General features: G+C 36.0%; 1 protein-coding gene across 2 annotated transcripts in view; it reads right to left on the reverse strand.

Moving 5' to 3' along the window:
- Positions 1-576: 576 nt before the first annotated feature.
- The window catches only part of LOC150090429 (uncharacterized protein C3orf18 homolog), an 81,855-nt gene continuing 70,027 nt past the window's right edge, over positions 577-12,404 (reverse strand). For both annotated transcript variants that reach the window (XM_090369125.1, XM_090369124.1), the window contains exons 5-6: positions 6,835-6,900; positions 577-945 (exon numbers count right to left, since the gene is read on the reverse strand). In XM_090369125.1, coding sequence (XP_090225251.1) covers positions 895-945; positions 6,835-6,900 — 117 coding nt within the window. In that variant the 3' untranslated portion in view covers positions 577-894. The remainder of the gene's footprint in view (positions 946-6,834; positions 6,901-12,404) is intronic.

The raw sequence follows: 12,404 nt of genomic DNA on the forward strand, positions 1-12,404 counted from the left end.
TTTAAATTAAAAAGAATAGTGAAGTCAAATTATCATCATTCTACTGGTTTAACATAGATCAGACAGTCAGTTAATTTCTAGAATTCTTTTATAAGGAAGAAGTGAAGCCTCTACAGCCAGAAATCATAAAACATCAGAATCAGTTCAAACCACCAGGAAACTAAATAAATAAAACATACAAAATTTTAAGTTCTGAATAATTCTAAGTGTAGTTTTGAAATTTGATTTTTAATGTGATAACATTTCACTGAAAGAGATTAACATTGTTTAATAACAGTTTAATAAATGTTATCTCAAGATGTTTTGTTTCATTAAACAAAAATATTCCACAAATATAAAGAAGTAACAACTAACAATATATTTACTACATTTGTTATTGAAAAATTAAAAAAGTTTTAATCCTATACTCAAAATAAACTATCAAAATTTCAAAAGAATTTACAAAAATAACATTACATTACTATAACATGGCAATGCTTCATACATATGTGGTATACACTCTGTTATCACAAACATTCCAAAACTCGTCCACATTATACTAAGCTTTGAACCTGTATCGACTAGGATAACATTCTTCAAAGTATCTTGCTATGTGCTTTAATTATTCTTTTCAGCACAGACCAAGCTAACAGAAATAGCATTAAATATACCATACCAGGGCAACAGTATATATATATATTATGAATATGTACAAAAATACTACAAGTATGAAGCAATGACTTAGTTTTGAAAAGAGGTATGAAAAAATGAAAAATTTAAATTATCGCTCTAGAGCTTTCCATTCTTTCCCAGATGCTACTCATGTGGATAACTTGCACCTGTAACCTCAAAGAAAACAAGTTTCATGTTTTAAAGAAAAATTCTTAACAGTAACTCCATTTCTGACTGGATATCTCACAAGTTGTGCTGAAAAGACAAATGTGGCTGGTCACGAGAGGTGATATTCTGAAAGAAATAATTTTTCAAATTACTCTTTGGCAATATCACGAAGTAAGTTTAGTATTAGTCCAATTTAATAATAATGAAAAAAAAAAGTTTAATTAATTTGATATGTAACTAGATTATAACTACATACATTCAGATACGTTTATACATTTTATGGGGGCATTCAATAAGTTATCTACCTTGCAAATTTTATCATAGTCTCAAATGTTTACATCTTATTTGATCAGGTCCAACTCAAAACAAGATGAAAGAACAGATTTAAAGTAGCCAACCCATAGGAAAAAATGGATGTCAAAAAACAAGCATCAGACCATCAAATTTTTGATAAGGGAATGGACCAAAAATTATTCATGAACACAAAAGTTTGGTGATACTACCAAAGTTTGGTGAATACCAAATGAAATTTTGACATAAATAGTTTAAATGGGGTCAAGAATCTAGAGATGACCTCTGCTTAGGGTCAACGGAAGTCACAACAAATAGAAGTGACAACACCAAAAATTTTCTGAAAAATTAAAGTGCCTATGATTGCCAGAGAATGTAATATTTCTGAGGGATCCATACTAACCATCCTCCAGGACCACTTCAGCATGTCACTTTCATGGGATAAAATTTTACTACAAACTATTAGACTCACACTGGGCTAAAATTTTACTACAAACTATTAGACTCACACAGTTACTATTAGACTCACACTGGGCTTATCAAAAAAGTTCATTTAGATTAAAAAATAGATGATAATCCTATCCAGGAGTTGCAAATAGCCATGGATGATCTTCCAATTGTGAGTGCATCTATGTCTCCTGATGCCATCTCTTCTGATCCCATTTATCTCCCGAAAAATTTCTTGCAGTAGATAACTTGCTTTTGGAGAATGACAACTAAGGAAATTGTGGAAATAATACAAAGAAATGAGTTTACATTTGACAGTGATAGTGAAGAAGATGAGATGGAAGTTTGTGAAAAAGTGGCAGCTATGGAGATACATCTTCAAAAAATTCATCAATTCCTTGAAGAGAACTCGGATGACAAAGACTTAATGAAATATGTTTTAGCTTTGGACATTTCTATAAGTAAAATTTATGGAAAAAAGAAAATTCGGACAAAACTGGATAAGTAATTTGTCAAAAAGTGAGTTTTACTATATTTTTATTTATGTTATAAAATTTTGTAATGCATAACTCATGTTTTTTTCAATGATCTGCATTATATTTCTTTATATCATTCAATGCACAAATATATTTTGATATTCCCTTTTACCTCTAGAGAAAATGTCATAATTCTTCAATTTCTTAATGCCAAAATATGTAGGTTCTTATTATTTAATATACCTCAATTTAGCATATCTAATTTAGTCTAATGTTAGAGGCAAACAAATAGTAGTGTTAAATCAAGGTTCAACTGTATATAAATAAAATACAGGATAAGAGTAAAAATAAATTGTAAAAAAATAAATTGAGTAAAATAAATCTATTTTATATGTATACAATGTTAATAGCTTGTAAAAACTTAAACTGCTGACACACAATCATCGTTGGATAAAATGTGACTGAGTGTATATGGCTCAGTCATATGGTTAAAAGCAGTAAAATGGGCATTTATAAAAATTTGTGCTTACCATTAAAACATGCTTAATAAAATAGTGTCACAAACTGCTTGCACAGAGGATCATCAGCTCTCAGTAGAAAGGAATATATCAGATGACTATATCCATATGCATTAGTAGACGCATATGATGCAAGAAAGCAAGCTTATGTAGCATCAGCCAAAGAAGAAAAAAAAAAAAAAAAAAAAAAACACTCCCGTTTCACCCCTCTGTTCGTTCGAAATACCTGTTCAGCTGAGCCTTAAATTTATTTAGGCTATCAACTTCCACAACAAGGGGTGGAAGTCTGTTCCACCAATCAACTACCCGCTGGCTAAAGGCAAATTTCCGCACATCTATCCTACATCTGTCTTTTCTCAATTTTAATTTATGCCCTCTCAGGTGATTACTCTGAGCAAGAGAAAGAATCCCATAGGCATTGAGCACACTCAAACCATTCAAGGCTTTATACACCTCTATCAGATCACCTTGCCGGTGCCTAGTCTCCAGACACTGTAATTTGCAAAACTTAAGCCTTTCTTTGTAAGAGCAACCCTTTGTTCTATTCACCAATCTTGCTGCTCTTCTCTGTACTCGTTCCAGCAGCTCTACATCCTTCTTGAAATGAGGCCTCCAGACCTGTATACAGTACTCAAGGTGCGGCCTGACCATTGCCTTATACAAGGGAATAATCGCCTCCCTATCCCTGCTAGAAAAATTCCTGTATATCATTGACAAGACACCATGAGCTACTCTTGCAGCACATCTGCACTGCTCAGAAAACTTCATATCTGCCTGCACAATTACCCCCAGGTCCTTTTCATTCTCTACCACTGTTAGTGTAGTACCACAGAGTTGATACATTGCTCTGGATTTACTGTTTCCCATATTTGTACTTTACATTTGTCAATGTTAAACTTCATTTGCCACCTCTCAGCCCATCTGCTCAACCTTTCCAGATCCTGTTGCAGCAGCATCGCAGCAGTAGTGTCCTTAGCAACCCTGCCAACCTTTGTATCGTCTGCAAACTTGGACATTAAGCTTGATATACCATCATCAATATCATTTATAAATGCAGAAAACAACAATGGACCAACACTGAACCCTGAGGGACTCCACTGATAACATAAGTCCACGATGAGCAGTGTCCATTGATTACCACTCTCTGTCTTCTCCCCCTCAACCATCCCTTTATCCATAGCAGCAATTTGCCTCCAATGCCACACTGCTCTAACTTATGCAGCAGTCTCCATGTGCAACAGTATCAAAAGCCTTTCTAAGATCCAAATATATAATATCAAAGTTATTCTCTGCATCCAGTTCTTTTGCGACTACATCATAGTATCCAATCAAATTGGTCAGGCAAGACTTTCCCTTAACAAAACCATGCTGTGTCTGAGCTATAACTGAAGTCTTGTCTAGATGATCCTGCAGTGCTTCTTTAACCAGTGCCTCCATTAATTTTCCTGGAACAGAAGTTAAACTCACAGGTCTAAAATTACTTGTGTCAGCCTTTGATCCTCCTTTGTGAATTGGGGTCACATTTGCACATCTCCAGTCTATGGGTACCTCCCCTGAGTCCAAAGAAGCTCTCACAATTATGGCTAAGGGTTTGCTTACTTCCTTTGCTGCCTCCTTTAATATAACTGGATAGATCCCATCCACCCCTGGTGCCTTTTTTAGGTTTATCCTCAACAATTTCTCCTCCACTTTCCTCTCAGTTATTACAATCCTATGCAAAGTCGAGCAAGAACAACTTCCTCTTTATGATTCTTGTGCAGACTAGAGTGACACAGTTTTATTACAAACTTAATATTATATAGTTTGTTTGTCACCTGCCCATGCCATGAATCTTGCCACTGCAAATATAACTTATTACAGATTGTCTGCAGCCTGTATAGGGAACTGTAGGTTAATATTATTTGTGGAGACCTCTGATTTGACTGCAGTATCAGCCAAACTGTTTCCACTAATCTCAATTTGGCTGGGATCCAGCAGAAGTAGATAATGAATCCACCTTCATAGAAAGTGCATATCATCTGCTGAACTTGGGACGGGATTGGATGAATAGCGTATCTCATTGCTGATAACACCTATAAGGTGCTCAAAGAATTGGTGTATATAATGAACCATTAGTATTGGTGAGTTCTTATGTGATCAAAGGCTAATTTTATAGCATACAGCTTTTCAGTGTACATGCTGCATTCAGGAGAGAATCTGCTCATACAGTATTGTCTGAAAAGACAGCAGCAAATCCCACAAGACTTCAAGATGCTGTGTAAACTGGCGAGAAGTCAGTATATTCAGTTCAGTGTTCGCAATAGAGGTGAAGGTAGATGGGGAATCAGACTTCATCCAAATCTTAAAGAAAAAGTCATATGTTGGTATTTGAACATGCCAATGTGAAAGGAGCTGCTTTGGTGATGGAAAACCTTGTCTACTATGATGCTAAGCTCTCTGAGTAGCTCAGAATTTGGATACCGGACAGACAGTTGACAGTCTGATGAGTGTTATAAAGGTTTTCCTATTGTGGATCAAAAAAAATGATAACATGGGGTGGTCTGGCAGGGAGTTCGGCTTAAAAGCATACTGTAGAGACAATTGTTTTCATCAACGCAACAAGGATGGTTCATTTGCTTCCATATACAGAATGTTTTGAATGCACCAATAGCAATACGAATAGCCTGACGGTGAATTGGATCAGGCCATGGAAGGATGTATTTCTGGTGGACACATATCTGAGATTCCTAATCTAATTTTGATTACACAAGTACATGATATAGACGGAGAAAAGTGCACTGGTTTGCACCCCAAGAAAGAAGTAGAAGAGAGAGCACGAAGAATGTTCAACCTTCTCATGCACTTTGTGTATAGATGATGAATATATTGAAGAAATGTCAACTCTGTCAAATATGAGTCCCAAGAATTTAGTCTCTGGTACGAGTGGAATAGTGCTTTGTCCAAGTCTTAATTCAAGTTTGGGGTGAAGATTATGCTTGTAAAAAAAATGTATGCAAACAGTCTTCTGTGGTGAGAACCTGAAACTATTGGTCACTGCCCAGCAGTTAAGTCAATTAATGACTTGTTGCCAAAGTACTTCAACGACAAGTACTTCAGATTGGGCTACTGCAAGAAGTATGGTTCCCCAAAGATCAGTACTAGGACAACTGTTGTTTTTGATTTTCTTAATGATATTGACAAAGGGATAAATGATGCAATGCCAAAATTTGCAGACAATGTCAAGATTGATAGAGTAATTAATAATCAGTATTAAGCAGTGCTTCTTCATGACAAAGTAGATAGAATTCAAGGATGGTCAAAATAATGACAACTATTGTAATGCAACAAGATGCAAGGTCTTACTTACACTTGAGGAACTGCAACCCCAAACTATCTTATACATACATCTGGGAGTTGATACAGTCAGACATGAAGCTCTCCAGGCAGTGTAATCAGGTGGCAAGGAAGCTCCCATGGTGACATATTGATGATTTACCGAACATCTGCTTGTAGAGGCAGGAAAGTCACAATCCCACCAGATAAGGTAATTTTAAGACTCCACTTGGAATACCATGTTCAATTATGGAGACTGCACCTAAAAAAGACATTAAGCTTCCTGAAAGGATTCAGAAACAGAAACACCTGGTGAAATCAGCAAAAGGGTGTTCGTATGAAGGGTGTAGAATATGTGAGCTACAGAGCTTGGTAACTAGGCACTTTAGATAAGACTTAACTGAGGTGTATAAGGCTCTGAAAGGAGAAAGTAAAATGAATGTGGGTGAAATTTTCACCGTTATGAATGATTCCAGAATTAGAGGCCATAAATTCTAATTATGGGGGAAGAAGTTTAGATTGAATTACAGGAAGTTTTATTTTATCCAGTGGGTTGTTAATCATTGGAATATGTTGCCGCCACAGGTGGCCGAGGCTGACAAAATGAGAAATTCAACGGTCAGCTTGATAGGTACCTATGTGAGGAGGGTGTCAAACAGGTTGATTTTATTAATTATAATTATTTTCTAAGAGTTACTTTACACATCAGGCATAGCCTCTTTCTACACATCGGTATGAGCAAACTGGTTGGGTACTTAGTAACTTAGTACATTGATCTAGATTTGCTCGTTATTACATCAATAGTTTTCACAGATTGTAAGCTTGTGCTGTAGATGTAACTACATTTTTTTTTTTTTTTTTTGGCTGGTCAGGAAGTCTCAACAGCTTCCTTGCACCATATTGCTAATACTAAACCACACATTATTTGAAATTGTATCTTTAATCTTATTCATTAAATGCAAATGACATACCGGAGGGGGGTTAGTTGGACTCATCACTGTTCTATAGGTTGTTGTCAACTCCAAACTCAGTCCATTCTGAAAATAATAAAAAGCACCATTTTTTTCTAAATATCAAAAGGTTGACTCTACATTTCAGAAATCATGTAATATTAATGTTCTAACTCACAAAAACAATCACGATTATTTCATGCTGGAACTAGGAAAATGTTTTGTTTGCGTTTTCACTAGCTGGGAGAGGGAGGCATATATTAGCACACAGGAATTTAAGAATTGGAATCAGCACAAAATTAATAGTTATACTTGTTTAGCTGTTACCAGAGTGAGTTTCTTGAAAACATATGTTCCCGAGGGCTGAGTTTTTGGCTTAGCTGTGGGCTCTGTAGAAAGAGTTTCTTCATGAAATTTTTAAAATTTATACAATTTAAAACTTTCTACATGCTTTTAAATATTAATTTGTTCTTACTTTAACTTGGCTGCCCGATATTAATGTGAAATTGTCAAAAATCAAATCAAATCTAAAAAAATTTGCAAAAAAACAAAAAGATCTGCAAAAAATGCACCAAACTTATCTTTTTGATGTAATATTATCTATCTATTTTGTTTCAATTTCATTAACTACTGGATCTAAACTCCACAGAATTTTAGCTTTTGTAAACTAAAACTGGAGAACACATGTATAAATTGGAGAAAAGTGTCATTAAGGGCAAGTTACTAATATGGATAAAAGGCAAATGATGCAAGAAACAACCAAGCAAATATAGCCAAAAAAAACCTGTCAGTATCATCTAACAGTTTGTCTACTCAAACATGCCATTTCAACAACACCAGATGTATATTTATTCCAGCAAACAACTACCTGTTAGCTGAAGGGAAATTTTTGGACGTCTAAACCTACAAAAATTCTCAGTGTTGATAGAAGGATCCTATCAAAACTGAACTTACTCATTCCATTCAGAACTTTAAACACTTCAATCAGTGCATAGTCTCCATATACTGCAATTTGCAGAACTAAAGTCATTCTTGATAAGAAAACCTTATTTTGTTCCCCTCACTAATCTTGTTGCTCTTCTCTATACCTGTTCCAACACATCTGCAGCCTTCATAATATGAGACAACCTGACCTATATGAAGTACTCAACATGTGTCCAAAAGGATTATCACCTCCTTATCACTTCTAATAGTAGTGGAGAATGAAAAATATATTTTTCATTCTCCACTACTCTGAGGGCTATACTAGATGGGAACTTAAAGATTAGCACTGGAAATGCCTTCAAATGCCTGGTTTTACAGGAAGCAAAGGGAATAAACGAGAAACTGTTGAAGATAAATATAAGAAAGGCACCTGTGGTGGATGGGATCTATCCAGTTATATTAAAGGAAGTAAGCAAACCCTTAGCCATAATTATGAGAGCTTCCTTGGACTCAGAGGAGGTACCCATGGAAAATGTGAAAATGTGACCCCAATCCACAGAGGAGGATCAAAGGGAGACAAGTAATTACAGACCTGTTAGTTTAACTTCTATTCCAGAGAAATTAATGGAGGCACTGGTTAAAGAAGCATTGCAGGATTATCTAGACAAGACTTCAGTTATAGCTCGGACAGCCTAGGTTTGTTAAAGGGATGTCTTGTCTGACCAATTTGATTGGATACTATGATGTAGTCACAAAGGAACTGGATGCAAAGAATAATTTTGATATCATATATTTGGATCTTAGAAAGGCCTTTGATACTGTTGCACATGGAAGACTGCTGCACAAACTGGAGCAGTGTGTCATTGGCGGAAAATTGCTGCTATGGATAAAGGGATGGTTCAGTGAGAGAAGACAAAGAGTGGTAATCAATGGACACTGCTCTTCGTGGAGTAATGTTATTAGTGGAATCCTCCAAGGGTTCAGTGTTGGTCCATTGTTGTTTTCTGTATTCATTAACGATATTGATGATGGTATATCAGGCTTAACATCCAAGTTTGCAGACGATACGAAGGTCAGCAGGGTTGTTAATGACACCAGTGACAGTATGCTGCTGCAACAGGATCTAGAAAAGTTAAGCAGATGGGCTGAGAGGTGGCAACTGAAGTTTAACATTGACAAATGTAAAGAACTGCATATGGGAAGCAGCAACCCCAGAGTAACATATCAACTGTGTGGTACTACACTGACAGTAGTAGAGTGAAAAGGACCTGGGGATAATTGTGCAGGTAGATATGAAGTTTTCTGAGCAGTGCAGACGGTCTGCAAGAGTAGCTCATGGTGTCTTGTCAATGATATACAGGAATTTTTCTAGCAGGGATAAGGAAGTGGTTATCCCCTTGTATAAGGCAATGGGTCAGGCCACACCTTGAGTACTGTATACGGTACTCAAGGTGTGGAGGCCTCAATTTAAGAAGGATGTAGAGCTGTTGGAACGAGTACAGAGACATGCAACAAGATTAGTGAATGGAACAAAGAGTTGCTCTTACGAAGAAAGGCTTAAGTTTTGCAAATTACAGTGTCTGGAGACTAGGCACCTGTGAGGTGATCTGATTGAGGTGTATAAAGCCTTGAATGGTTTGAGCATGCTCAATGCTGATGGGATTCTTCCTCTTGCTCAGAATAATCGCCTGAGAGGGCATAAATTCAAATTGAGAAAAGACAGTTGTAAGATAGATGTGTGGAAGTTTGCCTTAAGCCAGCAGGTGGTTGATTGCTGGAAAAAACTTCCATCTGTCATTTCAGAAGTTGATAGCTTAAACAGATTCAAGGCAGAACTAGACAAACATTAGGAGCGAGTGGATGGGTGAAATGAGAAGGGTGTGTTTGGTTTTTTTTTTTTTTGCTGATGCTATATAAGCTTGCTTTCTTGCATCATGTGCCTTTGCTAATGGGCATGCAAACTAGATGGGTAGTTCCAATGCCATGTTAGATGATATTAGCTGGAATTCAATGCCTGCTGGCAGTGGAGGCTTTGAAAATGTCAGCGACTTGGCGTTTATATTACCTGAGGAGAAATTCTCCCCATGAATAGGTTGGTTGGCCTTCATCCTTCATTCATTTGTTTATTATTATTTGGAGAAGACGATGTTTGACAACAAGAAATTTATTTGAGAGATGGAAAGGAGGCCTGTCTTGTACAATACGGCATTAAAGGATTATCCCAGAAGACTAACAAAGGGTTTTAATGAAATCTTTTTATTGCCACATACATTTAATTCAAATTCTTTGTACATAGTTTCTTATTTTTCAGAATTTTAATTTTCTACTAAATACTAATATTTATTTAAAAACATAGGATAAATTTTACTGTAATTATATTCTAGTATTCTGCCATGAAGGGGTGCTAACACCGTTGAAATATGTAGAAAAAGAATCCATTATTGACACACCTGAAGATCACACTCCAACTGCTGTCATTTCCATTCCCATCTCACAAGTTAGTGCCTTCAAAAACATATCCATCCCTTCTTCACACAAAATTATGCAATATGCAACAATTTTTTTTATTATGTCCATAGCAGAACAGTTGTTGTTGTTGTTGTTATTTGGTTTTTAAGAGCATTAGCAACTAAGGCCATATTGCTCGGGGAATATGCGGTGGTCATTCCCTGACCTTTCTGCATCCTCCGTATTTGTGGCCACGAGCTTGAACCGTGGTCTAATCAAGAAGCGTGTGGTATGCACTGCTGCTCCTGCCCATCTGGCTATGGATGTGCCTAGCAGAATGGGGATTCAGTAAAATGCCAGAGTGAAAAATGTGCAACTTATTTCTCAGTATTCCAAACATGCACTCTACAAGTCGCCTTGCTCGAGTTAATCGATAATTGAAAATTCTTCACTCACTGCTCAAATTTTTTGATGGGTATGGTAGTATTAAATTTTCAGTCAATCCAAATGCTTTGTCCCTTACAAAAAACAAATGGCATTTCCAGCCCATTTGTACCATTTGTTAATTTAACAGCAAATTAAGTTGTTTCATTAGCAGTCTTCTTCCAAAATTTGAATTTTTAAAAATGTTCGAATCACCATCACATCCATCTATTGCAAGGAAACAGTAGTTTGCATTGTGATTTTTTCACTAATTAACATTAGAAGTTCATCAAACTCTATCGACATTCTGTAAAATAAAATTAAAAAAAAAAAAAAACATCTCGGGGAAAATTCCTACGTGTTTCAAACATAATATAAAACTGCCCTGTTTTTAACCTATTTGAATTTGCTGGATGACTCCACCATCATTGTTTTCTCTTTCGACTCTCAATCAATGGTATACATAAATGCACAATACATCCAAACTTGAACATCTACCTTGCAACTGAGAACAGAAAAGGTGAGTCACTGGTGGTATCCAATGAAACGATCTGACGTTAGAAATGCTAAGTGTAGTTTGGTGGCACCAGCTGATGTCGGTGCTTTAAGTGCCTGTCTCGTATAGCCCTGAGTGTGGTCTCACACAGTTGATTAGTTAATCTGGGATTACTACTACTCACATGCAGTATTCTTTGCATAGGAGTAGTAATTATTTGTCAGTGTTAAACTTAAACTTTCACTTCAAGTCCATCTATCTAACTGGTCTAGAATTTATTGCAGTAGTGTACCCTGATTACTACATTAACTACCCTGCCAACTTTCTTATCTGCAAGCTTAGACAACAAGTTTGACATGCCTTCAACATTAATAAATACAAAAAACAACAATAGAACCAGCATTAAACCCTAGAAAACTTCACTAATAACAGTAGCTCAAGAAGAGTGGTGCCTATGATAGCATTAACTCCATTAATGTCACACTGTTCCAATTTATGCAGCAATATTTTATGTGCAACAGTGTCAAAAACTTTTCTGAAATCTATGTACATCTGTCAAAACTGTTTTGCATAGTTTTTTTGTTACTGTGTCATAATATCCAATCAGATTGGTCAGACAAATTCACCCCTTAACAAATCCATGCTGAATGCAATATAACTAAACTCCCATCTAGATGGTCTTATGTTACTTCTTAAACCAGTGACTCCATTAATTTTCCTGGAACAGAAATCAAGCTAATAGGTCTGTAATTACTCGTGTCAACCTTTGATGCCCCTTTGTGAATTGGGAATACATTTGCACATCTCCAGTCCACAGAGATCTCTTCTGAATTCAAGATACTATCATAATTATGGTTAAAGGTTTACCAATTTCTTTTGCTGCCTCCTTAATATAATTGAATAGCTCTCATCCACCCTGGTGCTTTTTACACATATCAGAATGTATGCATAGTGCACCTGCTGTCTTCACCATGTCTATCTGTTCCCACATAACAACAACTCCAGTAGATGGATTTTCATTAAATTTTACAACACCGTTCAATAAGGAATGATCATATATTTTTTTATTTTTTTCCCACAACATACCTTTATTAATCATCCGTATTTTGATGGACCTTTTTAAAGTAGTCCTCGTTTGACGAAATACACTTACTCAACATTTCTGCCATTCTTCAAAACCGTGGTGGGATCCAATTTTTGACATGCATTTGAGAATTGCCTCCAACGTCTTACAACTTCTGATGGCTGGAAACATTTTCCTTGCAGTTCCTTCTTTAAATTTGAAAATAAAAAAATAAAA

Source organism: Mastigoproctus giganteus, chromosome 2 (genome assembly GCF_048544385.1).
Source record: "Mastigoproctus giganteus isolate SK-2022 chromosome 2, ASM4854438v1, whole genome shotgun sequence".
NCBI lineage: Eukaryota > Metazoa > Arthropoda > Arachnida > Uropygi > Thelyphonidae > Mastigoproctus > Mastigoproctus giganteus.